This window comes from Rhinolophus sinicus, chromosome 1, assembly GCF_057876585.1.
Source record: "Rhinolophus sinicus isolate RSI-liver-muscle chromosome 1, RSI-T2T, whole genome shotgun sequence".
In the NCBI taxonomy this organism is placed as follows: domain Eukaryota; kingdom Metazoa; phylum Chordata; class Mammalia; order Chiroptera; family Rhinolophidae; genus Rhinolophus; species Rhinolophus sinicus.
The window spans coordinates 214,277,255-214,297,440 of record NC_142501.1 but is presented as its reverse complement, the minus strand read 5'-3'; the positions used below and the strand labels follow the sequence as shown (position 1 = coordinate 214,297,440).

The window sequence follows — 20,186 nt, the reverse complement described above, 5'->3', positions numbered from 1 at the left end:
CGAGTCATGGGTCAGGGCTGTCCACGCCTCAGCTTCTGGGCTCCGACTCTGAGTTCCAGCCAGAGGTCGGCATCACTACCCAGCGGTCGCCTCCCCCATGATACCTGCACCCCCTTCACGTGCTCACCCCCAGGAGGTGAGTATCACTCTGGGGCAATACTGAGTCTGGTTCCCTTCAGAAATGTGCACAAGCAGGGCACACACACAGTTCCATCCTACCCCAGGGCAATGACGTTTACAGTTACCATTCAGTGAGCCCCTACCAAGTCCCCCATACCTGCCTTCTAAACCCACCCTGCAAACTGAGCTGTTTGGCGTTTCCTTGTGGATGTGCGGAGACAGCCCCTTCCACACGGCCCACACGGGACTCTGCTCCTGCCTCGCAAGGGCCCCCCACAACCTCAGTCAAAGCGAGTCGCCCACCCTGCTGCTCTTCCTGACACGCGTCCCTCCCCTCACCCCCACATCCCAAATGGTGTCAGTCATCGAGGACTGGTTCTGCCACCTCCACAAGCTACCCCTGGAACGAGCCTGTCACCCCTCACTCCGGCGACACAATGACCCCTCTGCCTTCCTTGCCGTCCAGCCCATTCTCTGCTCAGCAGTGGATGGGCTTCTCCATAAAGAGGTAGATTGGTCACACAGCGCTACCTCTGCTCTCTCCTGAGACGCCACCAAAATAAAGCAAAGAAATTAAAAGGTGCAAATCTCCCAGAAGGAAGAGGACAGGAGAGGGGCTATCCACCTGCAGGCAAGAGATTGCAGCACATTCAGGAAAGACAGGGATAGGCTTGATGGGGGGTGGATACACTGCACCTGAGAGTATGCAGGGGTGACAGCAGCGGCCGTGTCAGGTACAGCGCACGGCAGGAGAGCGAAGTGGGCCTGAAAGCGGGACAGGCGTGCACTCAACGCACACGCATGTACAGAATGGCCAAGCAGCCTCTCGGACCCGCACCCTCACCCACGCCAAACAGTCAGCCTGAGCCCAGCCAGGTGTCTGCTCTCCCACAGACGACGACGATGATCCGTAAAATGAAGAGGCTTCTCTGCAGAAATCGATCACCCTAGAAAAGTGGCCTGTATATTTGGGTGCTTAGGGGTCTCCAGGGTACTGGGCTCAAGAGCCGGCCATTCTGCAGACAGTGCCCCACTGGCTGACAATCTGCTCGCTGAACTCTGCTTCATTCTGGCTTCCCTCTGGACGGTGAGTGGAGACTGCCCTGCAGCTGGCATTCTGGCTTCCCTCTGGACGGTGAGTGGAGACTGCCCTGCAGCTGGCCCCGACACGCTCCGAAGGCCCCTCCAACTGCTGAGTCTGTAGCCCCACTCCCAGTCCTTGCTCACTCCGATGTCCCTGAAGAAGAAAACCCGTGAGGTGGTGTCACTCTTACTGCTAAACTCCTCCTTGGCTCTTCTTCATTTCTCTATGGGTCTGCTTTCGCTTATGATGCTGAGATGCCAGAGTCTGGCCTTCACAGTTAACAACCAAAACCAGGAGCCTAAGGAAGCAGAGAAGGCCACACACAATCCCTGTGCCCTGCAGGTACAGGGAGAACTGTCCTTCACAGACCCAAGCGGAAAAGACGCTGACTGGGCAATTTCCCATGCAGACCCTCCCAGGTGTCCTGTGAAACACGGAACTGGCATGCATCCCTGACCTGCCTGCTGCGAGCTCCCTCCTCTCTCATTCCTCCCGGAAGTCCTGTGAGACCCCCACTCTTCCGCTGGTTGCTGTGTCCTGTGCAAATCATCTCAAAGGCCCCCGTAACGGTGATGGTCTTCCTTGATAAATTCTTGCCCTGGGGTAATGCCGAAGTGAGCTAGCCCGCATTCCTGATCCACACAGTAGGACGAGACCTGCCGGCTCAGTCAGAACGGCTGCGCTGCAGACACCATCTTCCAGGGCTGGCAGCCAGGCTGTCTGGTGAGTCCTGGGCAGATGACTGGCGAGCCTGCTGGTCACTGCAGTCAGGCACTGCGTCCTTTCATCACACACGAATTCACACGCACTGGGTCTGCCTGGGGAATTCGCACTCTCTGCTGGTCAACTCCATTTTACATCCACGCCACGCGTTTCAGTAACTGCCTTCATAATACACTTTAGTGTCTGGTAGGACTTGGTCTTTCCTATTCCTCCTCCATAATATTGTTTTTTCATGGTTATTGTGGATTATTTTGCATCAAAAACTGCAGGTTAGTTTGCTTACTTACTGAAAAAAGTCTTGATTTTGGGGGCATACTCATCAGGATATTCTCTATATTAACGGAAGGAGACGTAACATCTCGATAAAATTTGTGACTTTCTGTCTTCTCCGTGTTTCTCTAGGTTTTCTTCATCTACTTCTTGCATGATTTTTATTAAGTGTGTCACAGCTACTGTACTTTTTTAAAAAAAAAACTTTTATTCACTTTAAGTGTGTTTTTCGAGGACCCATCAGCTCCATGTCGAGTAGTTGTTTCAATCCAGTTGTGGAGGGCGCAGCTCACAGTGGTTCATGTGGGGATCGAACTAGCAACCTTGTTGTTAAGAGCACGGGCTCTAACCAACTGAGCTAACCGGCTGCCCTGCTATTGTACCTTTTTGTTGCACCTTTTCCTCCATTCCACTTGCTGACTGGCTGTTGCGTATATTGAGGCAGGCAATCGCACATCTTCCTGAGATGACCCTCTTGCTTCTTCCATCCAGCTGTGATGCCCCTCTCTTTATTACATCCACCAGAGCCACTGTAAGTGGCAGCATGACAGCAGTGGCTTATCTGCTCCTGAGTCTCACTGGGTGCTTTGGCGTTCATGCCCGAGCTTGCCATGGTTTGCTGGCTTGTGGGTGAAGCCCTGGAGGGGTCACAAGATTGACTACATCTTAGTGCCATAAGGAGAGCCAGTAGAGGGTGGCTGTGAAGGGGGAGTCTGCAGTGGGGCAGGAAGTTACGACATCAGGAAGGGTAGGAGGTCACAGGAAAGAGGTCAGAGGTAAGAGGGACCACAGGCCTGGCTGGAATTGGGGTTTGGGAGGGAGGACGGCTCAGCAGGGACTGGGTCCTGGTGCTCAGCTCCCTCCAGAACTGCCCAGTTGGAACAGTCCTGGGGCAGCTGGGGAACCTGCTGCTGAGAACCGGAGCTGCTGGGCTGGAGCTCAGCACCAGAGAGCTGCAGGCACGGGATAAGCACTTGCCACACGCCTGCTTGCTCTTACCTCCAGGCCCTGCGATGCTCTCACCTGACGGAGGGCCTCGCTCCGCCTTTGCTCCTTTGGCTTCAGAAGCCACCCTTCCTTCCCGTGCTGTATTTCTCGCCTCTCCTCAGAGAGCTCCGTCCAACCTCTCCGAGGAGGTCTTCCCGACTCCAGGCTGGGCCAGAGCACTGTCCCGCACCCTCTCTGACCCTGTGTTTCTCCTTTATGACCTTTCAAACCTGCAATGAAATGTTACGCTGCGTTGCATTATGCCACCGCCCCCGAGTGTAGGCGACCTGTTCTCTCACGGCTGTATCAACACATGATTGGTGCTCAGTTTGGTTGAGTGGACAAATGGATGGTCACCTTGGGGACTAGGTGCCCTTATTCCCATTTTATAAACAAAACAACCTGAGTTCATGCTAGCAGCTAATGGCGCAATTGGACGTGGAGCCCAGCTAGAACCAGGGGAGGGAGGAGGGCGTTCTGGGAGCCGGTGAGTGATGGAAAGAGGGCACGGGACACAGCTTTGGGAATCCATCAGCGGGAGGCAGTGGCAAAGGATCTTCCCATTCCAGTGGGTGCAGTGGCTTGACTGGCTGGAGAGCTCAGGAGGACCGAGCCTGCTTAGCTCCAGCTCAGGTACATTCTGGTCTGTCCTCCCACATGACGAGCACTGGCCTTGCCATGTGGGGCTGGTCCCACTTAGGGGCAGGTGGGAGCAGTCCATCTGACCACAGCATACGCCATGCTTTCCAACTGGGCTTCGTGAGAATAAAGCTGCTGGTGTTTGGAATCCACTCGCCTGCACTGCCGTGCTTCTCAGGGGGTTCCGGCGTGGTGTTCCCCTCTTCCCCATCCTGAATCCCTGTGTTGCTGTGTCCTGAGGGACTGGGCTCCACAGACAGCTCTGGTGTCAGCGGCTTCACTTGGGTTATGCCAACAGGGGCACCAGTAGGTCTTGGAGGGTGGGAGGAAGGAGGGGCGGGGTTCCTCGCAGACTCCAGTGCCAGCTCCCACGGCCCTTCCCGGCACCCCCATGCTGCAGGACCGCGTTCTTCCAAACGCTGCCACTAGCGCTGGTGTCACCCTCCACTGGTCCTCGCTCTGCCCCATCTCTGCAAAGGGCCTGCTTTAATGGTGATAGATCCCTGGAGATTCTATCACCATTCCAAACACAGGGGACTGAGAAAGAGGTGTGGGGCATTGACTCCCTAAAACCCCAAGGGTTAGGAGCCACGGCTCTAGGATCAAACTGTGTGAAATGGTCCCAGTGCTGACATGGTGAGTGTGTGACCATGGGCAGATTCCTTAAACAGCTGCAGCCTGAGCTTGTTTCCTGTAAGTCTTGTCGCCTGCACACAAGGGCAACCCGAAGCCGGTCTGCGCATTCTGCTGGCCTGGTCTGCCCAAAGCCTCAGCTCACTGGGATGTTATTGGCCTCACGAGTTATCACAGGTGACAATTCTACCAAATGTCACCCTCCAGCCTCCAACAGACATCTCCTCACTGCCTGCCACCTAGTCCTGAAGCCAGTGCCACCTGTGATAGTAGCCTTACTTCTGGTACAAAGCCCTGTAGATACAGTGACAGGCCAGGCTGTGCTGCCATAATAAATCACTACAGGGTCTCACTGTCCACAGTGACAACTGTCTATTTCTCATGGGCCTATGCTGCCATCACGGGCTGGCCCACCACTTGTAATGCAGGATGACAGAGTGGCCTCTGTCCATTGTGCCAGCTACAGTAATAAAAAGAGATCAAGACAAATCATGTGCAGTTTCTTAAAGCCTCAGCTTAGGAATGACACATGTCATTTTTGCTTACGTTTTATTAGCCAGAGCAAGTCACATGCCCAAGCCTGACACCTACTGGGTGGGGAAGCACCATCTTCCCTGAGACAGGGCGGCCCGGCCCACAGTACTATCCACCACAGTTGCCTTAGAAAGAATATCTCAGAAAAGCACCCCAAAAGGTCTTAAGCAGAAGAAAAACAAACACGTTCCGCAGCGGGAAATACTTTTTCAGGTTTCGGTCTGAAAATATTGAGTTGAATGCACAGCTGGTAAGGACTGGCTTTCATCTGCATTTTGTAAAACTTCTAGGGAACCCCGTAATCAGGCAACTACGTAATGATCGTTGTGAAGAAAGAAGCCCTGGGGCCATGTGGGACCCTGCAGTGTAGGACGGAGTGGCCGAGTCCAGTGCATTTGAAAATGCAAACGCTGGTCCCAGCTCTGCCTTGATGACTCCCAGATCCCTGGGTCTCAGGCTTTCATGGGTCAAATCATAGTTTTACAGGTGATTCCTAAGACTTATTCCAAGTCTCCATTTGTATATGTGGTCTAACAATTAAGTTCGCGAACTTGCCACCATGCACTTACATAGGCAGCACTGTACAAACAGCTCAGTCAGGTGTCACAACCTTGGCATATCAGTGTCTCACAGCTGTGCTCGTGTCGATGTGTGGTGGTGTCTTGCTGAGTGGAGTTCATTATTGTTGTTGTGTGTTTTTGTGTGACATCGTGAGAATGTCTGAGCTTGAATTAGAGCAACGAACAAACATTAAATTTTTTGTTAAACTTGGCAAGAGTGGAAGTGAAATCAGGGACACGTTAGTCCAAATTTATGGGGATAATGCCATGGCGAAAATGACAATGTACAAATGGATTAAACATTTTTCTGAGGGGAGAGAACGCGCCACTGCTGAAGAGAGGTCAGTAACGATCAGAACTGACGAAAACATTGCAAAAAGTCGTCCAATTGTGGGTCAAAATTGTTGGCTGACTGTGAAAAGCATGGCAGATCAAGTAAATATCAATAGAGAAACAGTTAGGAAAATCTTAATGAGAAACCTTGGCGTGAGAAAGGTGCGTACAAAAATGGTCCCGAAGGAGCTCACCGATGAACAAAAGCAAAGGAGAGTCGAAGTTTGCCAAGACCGTTTGGAGAGGCAAGACGATGTTTTGGGCCGTGTTATATCACTGGTGACGAAACATGGGTGTACCAACATGACCCTGAAACAAAGCATCGAAGTGCACAATGGAAGTCAGCCAATTCTCCATGACCAAAAAATTCCATCTGTCCAAATCAAGAGTCAAAATGATGTTGCTAACTTTTCTTCATATCAAAGGAATTATTCATTATGAATTAGTACCAACTGGACAAACAGTTAACCAAGTTTACTATTTGGAAAGTGCTGAAAAGGCTGCATGAAAAAGTTAGATGAAAATGACTTGGACTTTTCACCAACAATTCATGCCTCTTGCATCACGACAATGCACCAGCTCCCATGGCACTGTCTGTGACAGAGTTTTTAGCCAGTAATCAAATAACTGTATTGGAACACCCTCCCTCCTCACCTGATCTGGCCCCCAGTGACTTCTTTCTTTACCTGAAGATAAAGGAAATATTGAAAGGAAGACATTTTGATGACATTCAGGACATCAAGGGTAATATGATGACAGCTCTGATGGCCATTCCAGAAAAAGAGTTCCAACATTGCTTTGAAGGGTGGACTAGGCGCTTGTGTCGGTGCATAGCTTCCCAAGGGGAGTACTTGGAAGGTGACCATGGGATATTCAGCAACGAGGTATGCAGCACTTTTTCTAGGATGAGTTCGTGAACTTAATCGTCAGACCTCGTATATAAGCTAGATATTCGTAAAGATTTTTCAAAGAAATTGTTATTCTTTGAAAATGTTACTGAGTATTTCAGAATATAATACCTAAGTGCCTTTTGTGTTTCAAACAATGAGGTGTTTACATGAAACAAACATTTCAAAGAGTGTATTTGATCTTGCTGCTTCTTTACCATGTGCTATTCTCATCCTCTGTATGGAACATAAAAATCATTTCCACAGCAACTAATTACAGTGTAAGTCACAGTGCTGGCTTACTACTGTGGGTGGAGAATTAGAAGCGATCAGCATGCAGACATCAGAAGCTTCTTAGTTTTCAAGTCCTCCCAAGAACTAATGCAAACTAATAAAATGTGGGAAAGACATGCAATAGCCGATGTGGACATGAACTTCTCAAGCTGGCTTTCTGAGTGATCAGCTTGACATGAACCTGAGGAGAATTATTTTCTGCCTCCTACTTTAAACCTTCTTCAAAAATCAGTTGAGCATGTTTGTGCAGGTCTGTTTCTGGCTTTCTGTTTTCAGTTCCACTGCTCTATGTGTGTGTTCCTCTGCCAACACCATGTTCTCTTGGTTACTATATATTAAGTCTCAGTATCAGGCAGTGATTCCTCTTGCTTTAGTCTTTGTCAAGGTCGTTTTAGTTATTTTTTTTTAATTGGGGAATGTCGGGGAACAGTGTGTTTTTCCAGGACCCATCAGCTCCAAGTTAAGTCGTTTTCAATCTAGTTGTGGAGGGTGCAGCTCACCTATCTACATGGGAATCGAACCGGCCACCTTGGTGTTATGAGCACTGCGCTCTAACCACTGGACCAACCAGCTGCGCCTCATTTTAGCTATTCTAGGGCCTGTGCCTTTTCATATGAATTTTAGAATAAGCTTGTCTATTCTAAAATTTGCTTGGGTTTTAATAGGAATTGCATTAAATCTATATACCAATTTAAGGAAAATTGACACATTTACTATGTTGAGTTTTCCATTCCACGAACACAGCATGTCTCTCCATTTATTAGATTTTGGATTTCTTCATCAGCATTTTGTAATTTATTTTTATTTTTAAAATCTTGATTAGTATTTTGTAATTTTAGACATAGAGATCCTGTACTTATTTTGTTAACTGTATACTTAAGTATTTCATTATCTTTGGAGTGACTGTAAATGGTACTGCATTTTTAATTTCAGTTTCTGCATGTTCATTGTCAGTTTATACAAATGCAGTTGATTTTGGGGTGTTGACATGGTGTCTTATGACCTTGCTGAAAGCATTTACTAGTTGTAGGAGTTAAATTTTTTTTTTCTTGTATATTCTTTGGGACTTTCTATATAGACAATCATGTCATCCGCAAATAGAGAGTTTTATTTCTTTCCAATCTGTATACCATTTCTTTCTTTTTCTTGCCTTATTGAGTGGCTAGACTTCAACATTCACTATTAAGAAGTTGTTCCTTACTTTAGGGGGGAAAGCAGACTTTCACCATAAAATATGCTGTCAGCTGTAGTTTTTGTTGTAGATGTTCTTTATGAAGTTGAGGTTGTTCCCCTCGCGTTCTAACTTCCTGGGAATTTGTATCATAAATGAGTGCTGGAATTTGTCAAATGCTCTATCTGGGTCAATTGACATAATCATAGCATTTTCATTCTTTAGCTTGGACATATGGGGGAGTACACTGATTTTCAAATGTTTAATCATACTTGCACACCTGAAATGAATCCTACTTCAACATGGTGTGTAATTGTTTTTAGACATTGTTGGATTTGGTTTGTTAATATCTTGTTGACGATTTTGCATCCAAGTATGTAAGTGATGTGATCTGTAGTGGGGTTTGTTTTATTTCATATCTCTTTGCCTGGTTTAAGCATCAGGGTAATGCTGGTCTCACAGAATAAATTGGGAAGTATTCCTTCCTCTTCTATTTTCTGCTAAAAGTTGTATACAGTTGGTATTCTTTTTTTAATGTTAAACATTTATTGGTCTCTTACTATGAGTTAGACAATGAGATAAATGCTTTTCATACTTTAATTCAATTATATACTATTATACTCATTTTAGAAATTTGGAACCAGTCTTGACATGGCTTCTTCTTTATATCCTTAGTTCTAGGACTTCTGTTCAGCTAGTCTTCAGCTGCTTCTCCAGGTTGATTTTTCTATAATTTAGTTGTCATTTTAATGTGGTCATGGGAGGAGGCAAGCACAGCATTTACCTTCTCTGCTATCTTGACTGGAGCCTAGTTTCAATTGGTGTTAATTCTTTAAATGTTTGGTAAAGTACTACAGAGAAGCCATCTGGGCCTGAGGATTTCTTTTTCAGGAGCTCTTCAATTACAAATTCAATTTCTTCAATAGTTATAACAGCACTATTAAGGTTATCTATTTCATCTTAGTTGGGGTTTGGTAGTTTGTGGTTTTCAAGAAATTGGTCCATTTCTTCAAAATTGCTGAATTTTTGAGCATAAAGTTGTCCATAGTTTTCCCTTATTACCCTTTTGGTGCCTGCAGGATTTGTACTAATATCATCTATTCCCTTCCAAGTATTGATGATTTGTGTCTTCTCTATTTTTATTTTTGTCAGTCTTGTTAGGGTTTATCAATTTTGCTGATTTTTCAAAGAATTAGCTTTTGTGTCACTGATTTTCACTATTGTTTTCCTACTTTCAATTTCACTGATTTCTGCTCTTATCTTTATTATTGCCTTCCTTCTGCTTGCTTTGGGTTTATTTTACTCATCTTTTTCAAGTTTCTTGAGATAAAAACTTAGATTATAGATCTGAGATTTTTTTCTTCATTTGTAACTTGAGCATTTAATGCTACACATTTCCCTCTTGGAGCTGCTTTAGCTGCATACTTTACTTGAAACTTTGACAAAAATGCTTTGCTATAATACTTGGTTAGCAACAGCCAGAGTAGCTTTGAGCTCACTGAACAAAAGACATGCTTGGTCATCTATGCACACACACTCATCTTGAATCACAGATTCTTTCACACACTACAAAGGAGAATATCCAGGGCATTATTCCATCAAAGCACTAAGATGGCAACAGAGCTCAAGAGTGAACCAAATAAGCCAAATACTCTTCCTGTCTAAGCAGGAATCATCTTCTAAGGCTTTCCATACCTCTGGAGAGAGGACAGGGTGTTATTAAATCTATTACATGCTTTAAAAATTCTATATTATCTTATACCCTATCTGGAGGAAAAGTGAAACAGGAGAAAGGACATCTTCTGGGAGGCAGTACAGAAAAGACTGAGCTCTAAAGGAGGGAAAAGAGACAAAGATAAAGAATAAGTGGTGAGCACAAGAAAAGATGCTCAACATCTGTAGTCATAAGGGAAATGCAAATCAAAACCACAATGATATACCACTTCACACCCACCAGGAATCAAATAGATAATAAGGAGTATCAGTGAGAATGTGGATGAATTGGAACCCATACACTGTTTTCAGGAATGTAAAATGGGACGGCTATTTTGGAAACTAGTTCAGCAGTTACTCAAAAAAATCAAATATTGTTGCCAGTGCATTGTACATTCTAAAATGATTAAGATGACAAATTTTATGTTATGCTATTTTACCACAATAAAAACAATTAAACATAGAATTACTACATGACCCAGCAATTCTACTCCTAGGTATATACCCAAGTGTAATGAAAACATGTCCACACAAAAAATTGCACATAAATGTTTACCGGAATAGTACAGTAGTAGTCATAATAACCAAAAGGTGGAAACAACCAAAATACCCATCAACTGAGACTGGGTAAACAAGTGGAGTATTACTTGCTTTTTTAAACCAAGATACAGAGAATACATTATTCCGTGTAATGGAATATGACTTAGCCATATAAACGAGTGAAATGCTGATGTGTGCAACAACATGGTTGACCCTTAACAGCATTATGTCCACTGAAAGAAGCCAGACAGAGAAGGTCGTATATTGTATAATTCCATATGTCCAAAACAGACAAATGTACCGAGACAGAGAAGAGATTCCTTCCATGAGGAGGGAAGAATGGGGAGTGATGGCTGAAGCGTGTGGGGTTTCTCTTTGGGGTGACAGAAATGTTCTAGAATTAGACAGCAGTGATGGCTGCAAAACATTGTGAACGTACTATCATAAAAACCACCCAACTGTACACTTTAAAAGACTGAATTTTATGGTATGTGCGTTATAGCGCCAAGAAGGGTGTTTTCCCAGGCGCAGTGAGCCAGGAGAAAGCAGTGGCACTTGGAGGCACCGGGTCAGTGATGCTGCAGGTCAACACAGATCCCTGCAGAGCCTGTGAGCGGGGTGGGGGTGGGGTGGGGAACACTGGCTTGGGGCCTCAGTGCCAACTGCGCCCTGAAGAAAGGCGACCATTGTTTTAGATGGGAGGAGTTCCAGACCTCACACTGAAAGAAGAAAAGCCCAAGTAGGTAAAATGAAAGTTTGTTCAAAAGAGCCAGAATGTGCCAGCAGCGAGAAAGAACAGGGCTACGGGTAGACTTATTTTGTACTTGAAGAGTACATGAGGGCTTCAGTGGGGCTGAAGGTAGGGTTTCCCTACAGGCAACCCTAGAGAGTTGGTTTTTTTTTTCTTTCTTTTTCTTTTCAGTAGAGGGGAGGGTAAAAGCCAACAAGGGATATTAACAATGCCAGAGTTACAGTGGAAAACAGAGGGATATGGAGGGGGACAGTACAGCCCCACCCAGGGGGTGCCAGCCACCCCGATGTCTGAAGTGTGGTCTCGCCTAGTCTGCCTGGTCATGTGCAGTGCGCAGTCCTATCTTGGCAACAGAGGACGTCTCCTCCTTTGAGGCAGGCAGCTTTGAAGGTGGTAGGAGGCCCTACAATGACGTATGGAGGCAGAGAGGAAAGAGTTCAAGCGCTCATGCCTGAGGACCTCTACTCTGTCATTCAAGCAAGAGGGGAAGGTCCTTTGAAGAGTAAGAGAGAAGAGTAGACATTTGTGGGATGTCAGAAAAGATTGGAGCAGCTGACCAGACAAAAGTGGAGACCATTCAGGGTCCGTCAGGTGGGTTGACCTGAATTTAGAATGGATGCATTCACCACTACTCTCTGGCTTTCTGCAGCACCTGGAAGGCGGAAGGTGAGACAGTGGACAGTAGGGCCCCTGAGGGCTAGAGGCGGGGAGAGGTCCAGCAGCACCAAGCCCTAAGGGGTGTCTGAGGGCGCTGCACAGCGAGGCCCAGGGTCTGTCTGTCTTCTCTCACCTAGTGTCACCCAGCGGACTGCGACCGAGTGCCCAGGACGGGCCAGATGCAGAAGACCCACCTGGGCTGCACCTTGCAGTGCAAACCACAGTGTGCTGACGGCAGGAGCAGGCACAGGATGGGGGCTGGGCTGCCCAGAGGCTGGGAGCAAGGCCATCGAGAACAGAGCTCAGAGGGCAGGAGCTGGGGTCAGAGAGTGGAACCCAGGCCACACCTGGCTAAGATCTAGGTGTGAAACAGCCTGTGCTGCACGAGGGCTGAGGTGGGTCAGGGTGGAGGCCAGTCATATTTTATGGCAGTGGGATGGGAGGCCAGAGTGTTAGAAGGGCAGGGAGGGAGTGACAGGTGGATGCCCCTGGCTCATGCAGGGGGTTGGGACTCAGTCTGACGCTCAGAAGCAGGAAAGTCTGAATTCTATGCCTTTCACTCATTTGTGACAGATCCTCGCTGAGTCTCCCACACCTGCTGTTGCAGGGCAGGGAGAAGAGTGGCCTGGCCCCCTGGACTGACATTCCAGTGGGGACAGATGGTAAGGAAAATGGGAATGCGTGCAGCAGTGGGTAGAGCGGTGCTCTGAGGGCAGGGAGGTTAGGAGGTCTCAAGGGAATGCCACGGTGGGTGGGGTGACAGATGAGCCTGAGCCACAGGGCCCTTTGGGGAAAGAGCTTCCTGAGCCCTCGGGAGGGAAAGACCTGCTCAGTAGCTGGAGAGGGGAGGCAGTGAGGGCAGCGTGGCCAGCACCTGCACTGGACAGGGGCATGCGGCCCTTCCCTGGGAGGGCTCACATGTCTTCAGAAAAGACAGTGACAATGACAGAGAGGTGAGTGTACAGGAGGGAAGTGCAGGGGCTTGAGAACACAGCGCAGCCCTGGTGGAGTGATGTCTCTAGGGTGACTCCTGAGAGTGACAGGTGACAAGAGGAAGTGGGATGGGAAGGAGAGGAGGTCCACAGGAGGAGCCACGCGAGGGAAGATGCCATTGGAGGAGGCGGGTGGCGCCTGCAGCTGCTGAAAGCGGGGACTGTGCCAGCAGGAGCAGAGACCTTCCGAACAGCTGGCCCACGCAGGCCCGCTTCCTCCTCGTAGCAGAACCTGACTTTGTTCCCGGCAGTGATGTCCCTGGCCCTCTTTGTTCTAGAGCGTTCCCTCTACCAGCTTCCCTTGTGGCTATGCCAGCTGCACAGCCCGGCTCTGGAAAGCGCCCTGTAAGGGCTGTCCGCAGCGGCTCTGGCCCAGGCCTTCACCCTCCTGAGCGAGCACAGGGAGGGGTGGGAGGAGAGCCCACACCTTCCTCCCCTCTCGCTTTGGAGATGGGCAGGCAGCACTAGTTCACAGCCACGAAGAAGAAAAGCCAGCATCCCAAGAACACAGGCACAGAAAGACAGGCCTTGGATAACACGGGTGAGCAGTCCGGCAGAACCCGTGGCCATCGCCTCTGCGATTCTCGTGCGTGAGTCACTGTGGGGCAGGAATGTCCCGTGCGGCCTGATGCGCTCCTGGCCGCCCACGGGGTGGGGCGCGTGGTCGTGACTGTCCACCCTGAGCAGGGAGCGCAGGTGCCCGCCATCCTGGCTCTGTTCATCCGGGTGTGAAGGGGGCACGGGGACGTGTGATTGGCACTTTCCATTTTCCCGATATTTTTATTACATTCTTTAGCAATCGGCTTCTTTGTTAGCGGTGAAGAGCTGTGGGTTTTCATTATTAGGACGCTCTTGGCATCCTACTTATCTACTCTTCTTTTCGAAAAGATTAACTGCCAGAGAAAAATATCATTTCTCTCTTATGAAAATAGCCTTGGGATAACTTCAGGCTTTTAAATCATGCAGGCATTCCTGTAGATCTGATAACATTGTGAACCCATATCTCTTACCACTGTGAAGTCAGGGTAGAAAATACATCATCTCGTTCAGATTCCTGGAATAACTTCAAAAGTTCTGGATCCCCCGATAAGTGTGCAAGAATGCGCAATTCAATCTGTGAAAAGTCTGTTAGACAGAGTTGTGCGTTAATTCAGAATCCGCCAACAACGTCCCTCATTGGCGCTTGGCGCTACCCACCCAGCCCACCCTCAGCCTTCCTCTCCGCCCGCATAAGGTCAGCAGCCCCTCCCGCCTGCCAGGGTTCTGTGGCCTCAGGGCCACTGGCCATCCCCGTGTCTGCAAGTCCGAGAGACCACTTCTGCCTTATGAGGCGGCAGTGCCTCCAGGGAGGGCTGTATCCATTCAACCATTCATTGTGTACATCAGAGTTTTGGAAAGGGCCTACTGTGTGCTGGGCCACGTGCTTGGGAGATATTGCTGAACAAAACCGACAACAACCCCTTTCCTCATGGACCGTACATTCTAGGAGGGGGGTGATTTGAGTGGATGTTAGAAGGTGAGAAATGAAGTGACAGAGACAGATAAGGAGGTTCAAGCATAGTGTCGGAGATGCTGTTACTATCAGGGTGGTCAGTGTGCGCCTCATGAAGAGAGTGACCTCTGAGCAGAGGCACAGAAGAGGCAAAGGGGGAGCAGGACAGTATGTGGGGACAAGGGCTTCATGCTGGGCCTGAGGGGGAGCTGGCTGGTTGTCGGGGGACAGCAGAGTGGCCAGCATGGCCAGAGAGCCGTGGGGGATGAGGGTGGGGCGGGGTGGGGGCCGACTGGGTGGGACCACGCAGCGGTCTGTCCTATTATGGGACCTATAATAGATATGGTGAAGGGAGGGGCCCTGGAAGCTGAGCTGTCCTGTGCTGTGTGTGAGAAACCTGCTTCCTAGAAACATCTGCCTTTGAATGACAAGATTTCTAAAGGTTTTAACCGTATGAAGTGCACAGTGAGCCACAGTGACACGCAGTGCCTCCTATAAGGGTTGGCGGTACCTGCTGCTAGGAAGGTGTGGCCTTGGGATGGGACAAACGTGGCCCTCGGGGAGATGGTGATTTCATCTTCGTCACCTGAATCGTCACGACAAGAGTGCTTGGTGAGCGTGGGCATGGCTGATCTGTAGGCAGTCCTCACACAAAGTTATTTTAATTTCCAAAGTCAAAGGAGTCTAGATTTTGGATTTTTCTGAATCTTCTATTCATGTAATTTTAAAAGATCATATTACTACTGAAAGTAAATAGATTTTTTGTTAAGATTTTCTGCTCTGTCTAGAAATCCTAATGAAGAAAAGGTCAACCACCGACCCTGGAACATATTCTAGTGAGAGCCGAGAGGCTGGCTGAGCCTCCAAGGGGACAGGCTGGAGGGAGCACAAGCCCTAAGGAGCACACTGAGCACGTGGCAAAGGCGTCACCAGCACAGCTCCAGCATCTTGTGGAGGCAAGATGTGCATTTGGAAAAGGGCTGCTCATCAGGCGTCATTGTTCTTTGCTCAGATTTGACCTTTTTAAGAAACATAAGCCTCAGTATTACGGTGAAGTAGCTTAAGGGAAAGAAGAGGGGCGGTCTGCTTTCATAAACACTTCCAGTCATTTTCAGCAAAAGCTGTTCTATTGTTGTTTTTCTTTAGTCGGAAATTGGTTGGGGGAGAGACAGTAGGAGGGAGCTTTGTACACCTATCATCTCCTTTAACTTGTGAGCTGCTAAAAGGGAAGTACACATCACTTTAGCTGCATTTTATTTTTCAGTGTGCATTTAAATCCTGATCATGCAAGTACAGAGAACTCCAGGAAAGCAAAGCAGTTAGGCGTATAGAAAAACAATCACTACGCTTGTAGGATTTTTAAAAATGTTATCCAACATGTTAGCAAAGCAAAAAAAACGTGTTACCTTTAAAATTTTGAGGTTTAGTCATTTGAATTGGGTGCCTGGAGATACCTTGGATATTCTGTAAATAAGAGCGGAATAGCTTCAGCTGAAATATCTACTCAAATTAATCTGTACATTTAAGGGTATTTAAAAAGTGTTACATTTTATTAAACATTAACAAAATAGCTAATGCCAACATATTATGCATAAGCATAGTAATACTTAATACGACTGCAGAACACTCACACATAATTTTGTGGGTATATCAGAAACTGTATCAGCAAATGTCACAACAGTTCTTTTTCACTCTAGCCTGTGACCCTTATCATAATTATATACAGTCATTCTTTTAGCAGCAGCCTAACTTATAAACTTAGTTAACTTAAAAATTCCTACAAAATATGCTAACCATAGATGTCTGTGAAATTTGTATATTGTATTTCCCTTTAAAAACTTACTTGAAGATGAAAATTCTGGTCTCTCTGTCCCGATCAGCCCCTCCTCTGGTTCTCTTGGCACTTAGTACCAGTCTAGGGTACTTGCAGCATGCCCAAGGAAGGTGACAAATGTGCCTGTGTGCCCTGAAAACCGCTGGGACCGTTTGTCAAGCACCTTCACACCGTTACAAGCTGGGGCAGTAGTGACAGATCCCAGCTGGGTACTGAGAGGCTGGCCGGCCTCTAGCCTGCTTCCATTATTCAAACCATGAGAATTCCTGTTCAATGGCCTTGAGGTCCTTGGCAGGACCTTGAACAGTGAGTGACGCCTGCACTGTCTGGCAAGGGAGCTCCTTGGACACTGGACTAGATCGGGCCCACTGTGCTACCGTGCAAACCACGGAGCATCTCAGGTGACACGCTTTAGGGTCCCTGCAGCCCTCGGAGGTAGGAAAGCAGGTTTTATCATCCTCACTTTCTGAGGTGAGGACACTGAAGCCTGGAGAGAGAGGCTAGTGACTCTCAAGTTTTCTGTACATTAGAATCACATGATACTTTAAAAAAAAAATTTAAATGATAAGCTCATAATGGAATAGAGATGACAGAAAAAAAGAGCCAGTGAACTTAAAGGTAGGTGGATAGAAGCTATCCCATGTGAAGGAGAGGCGAAAACTATTGGGGGAAAACATGAACAGAGCCTCAGGGACCTGTGGAGTAGTATCAAAAGCATTCTGCTATTTCAGCCCCTGAAGGAGAAAAAAACAATTTGTGCAGGAAAAAAAAAAGCTCAAAATTTCCCAAATTTAGTGAAAGACATGTTTTTCAGATTCAAGAAGCTAAACAACCCTAAACAGGATAAATTAAAAGAAAATCACACTCAGGAACTTGATAAGCAAACTGCTGAAAACCAAAGATTAAAAACAGTCTTGAAAGCAGCCTGAGCCAAAGGACACGCTGTAGAGAGCAGCCATGCGGATGGCGGGTGTGGTGAGGACCATCGGACCACGAGACAACACATTTCGAGTGTGGAAAGGAAAGAACTGTCCACTCAGAGCTTACGCTCCAGGAACGAAGGTGAATCAAAGACATTCTCAAATGAATAGAAATGAAGAGGATCTGTCATAAGGAGACCTGCTCTAAAAGAAGAGTTAACAAAAGTTCTCGGGGCTGAAGGGGAACTGTCTCCAGAGGGAAACTGGAACCTCGGGAATGAAGAATGAACAACAAAATAGTCAGTATCTCAATAAAGATACTAATTTTTTCAAGTTCCTTGAAATACTTGTAACTGTTAAAAGCAAAAATTATCACACTTCCTGTGGGTGTTTACAATGCATATAGATATAATGCATATGACAATCATAACAGAAAGTGGTGAAATTAAAGGAGCTTCAATGGCTTTTTAAAGTTTTTTATAAGTTACTTGAACTGGTAAAATAGTAAATCTAAAAATGCATTAAAATTTGGTATGTCTACTATAATTCCTATAGCAGTTACTAAAAATAGTATACAAAGAGATGTGGCCAAAAATTCAATATATAAATTGAAATGGAATTCTAAAAATTATTTAAAAATTCAAAGGAGGCAGGAAAGGGAACAGAGAAACAAAAAATAGAAGGGACAAACAGAAAAATAAAATGGTAGACCCAAATCCTACCACATCAATAATCACATTAAATTTAAATACTTTAAATACACCAATTAAAACACAGAGTTTGTCAGATTGCACAAATACAAGATCCAACTATATGTTGGCTATAAAATATCAACTTTAAATATGACTTAGATAGATTAAAAGTAAATGAATGAAAAAAGATATATCATACAAACACTGATTGAAAGAAATCTGGAATGGCTATATTAATATAAGACAAAGTATAATTCAGAATAAGGAAACTCACCATGAGTAAAGTGAATATTACATAATGATAAAAAGGGAAATTTACAAAGAAAATATAATAATTCTAAATATGTAGATATCTAACAACAGAACTTAAACACACACAAAGCAAGAACTGATAGAACAGTAACACACAATAGACGAATCCACAATTACACTTAGAGACTTAAACACTCCTTCTCAGTAACCTGTGGAAATACAGAGATAAAATCAGCAAGGATACAGAAGACCTGAATGACACTGTCAACCAGTTTGACCTAATTGCAATTTATAGAACCCTATATCCAAAGATAACAGAACGCACATTTTTTCAAGTGAACATGGAACTCTGTTCAAGATAGACCATATCACAGGCCATAAAACAAGACTTAGAAAATTTAAAAGAATTGAAAGCATTCAAAGTATGTTCTCAGGCCATAATAGAAGTAAACTACAAATCAGTAACAGAAAGATATCGAAAAAACTCCCAGATATTTGAACATTAGACAACATACTTCTTAAGCCAGGAGTCGAAGTAAAAGTATCAAGGGAATTTACAAAATGTGTTGAATGGATTGCAAAAGAAAACACAATATCAAAGTTTATAGGATGTAGCTAAAGCAGTATTTAGAGGAAAAGTTTCAGCATTAAATGTTTATATTGGAAAAGAAGAAAGGTCTCAAATCACTATCTAAGCTTCTACCTTGAGAAACTAAAAAAAGAGAGCAAAAATTAATCCCAATGCAAGTAACAGAAAACTAATAGTTGAAATTAATGAAATTGTAAACAGGAAAGCAACAGAGGTAAATTAATGACACCCAAAGCTGCTTTTGCAAAAGACCAATAAAATTAATAAACCGCTACCCAAACTGTTCAAGAAAAAAAGTAAGGTAAAAATGATTAATTTCAGAAATAAAAGGGGGATATCACTACAGATCACACAGACATTAAGGACAGTAAAGAAACACTGTGAGCTATGATATGTCCATAAATTCAACAACTTAGACAAAGGGTGCCAATTCCTTGAAAGACATAAACTATTAACCTTCACTCAAGAGAAAACAGAAAATCTGAATAACCTACATCTATTATAAAAATTGACTGTAGTTAAGAACCAGCTCTCTCTCTCTCTCTCTCTCTCTCTCTCTCTCTCTCTCTCTCTCTCTCTCTCTCTCTCTCTCTCTCACACACACACACACACACACACACGCATCCCCTCCCTTCCCAGTCCCAGATAGTTTTAATGTTGAATTCCACCAAATATTTAAGGAATAAACAACACCAATTCTATACAATTTCTACCAGAAAATAAAAGAAGAGGGAATTCTTTCTAACTAATTTTATAAGGCCAGTAATATCCTAATAGCAAAACCAGACAAAGATATTTCAAGAAAATAAAACTACAAACTATATTCTCTCAGGAATATAGGCACACAAAAAAATCCTAAACAAAATATTAGCAAATCAAATCCAGCAACAGAAACAATCCATCACAACCAAGTAGGATTGATCCCACAAATCCTAGCAGTGGCTGGTTCAACATTTGAAAATCTATCAATGTCATTCACCATATTAATAAAGAAGAAAATTCACATGATCATCTCAATAGATGCAAAAAAAGCATTTGACAAAATTAAACATCCATTCATGATAAAAACTATTCTTAGCAAACTAGGAATAAAAGGGATCCTCTGACATGACAAAGAGAATCTGTGACAAAACCTAAAGCTAGCATCATCATTAATAGTGAAAAATTCAATGTTTTCCCCTTAAGATTGGGTACAGGGCAAGAATGTCTACTCCTAACACTTCTGTTCAATGTAATATAGGAACTTCTAGCCAGCACAATAAGGCAAGAAAATAAAAAAGCACGCAGTACAAAGGAGGAAACAAGATGGTCATTAATCACTGCAGACATGGTTGTCTAGGTAGAAGGCCCTATGGACCCTACAAAAAGCTTCCTAGGAATAATAAACGAGTTGACCAAGATATCAAGTTAATACACAAAAATAAATTCTATGTCTACATATTACCAATGAAAAACTGGACATCGAAATTAAATAAGCAATGTCATTTATAATAGCACCCCAAAATACAGAGGGTGCCAA

The 20,186-nt window shown here is 45.4% G+C and overlaps 1 protein-coding gene across 6 annotated transcripts in view; it reads right to left on the bottom strand.

Moving 5' to 3' along the window:
* The window catches only part of POLN (DNA polymerase nu), a 123,306-nt gene that overhangs the window by 31,211 nt on the left and 71,909 nt on the right, over window positions 1-20,186 (bottom strand). For 5 of the 6 annotated variants that reach the window (XR_016019381.1, XM_074320283.2, XM_088793257.1 and 2 more), the window contains exons 15-17: window positions 15,787-15,844; window positions 14,892-14,966; window positions 13,899-14,013 (exon numbers count right to left, since the gene is read on the bottom strand). Coding sequence is in view for 5 of the 6 variants with exons in the window: in XM_074320283.2 (XP_074176384.2) it covers window positions 13,899-14,013; window positions 14,892-14,966; window positions 15,787-15,844 (248 nt within the window). In the remaining variant the exon portion in view is untranslated. The remainder of the gene's footprint in view (window positions 1-13,898; window positions 14,014-14,891; window positions 14,967-15,786; window positions 15,845-20,186) is intronic. The other variant, XM_088793261.1, reaches the window with a different exon arrangement.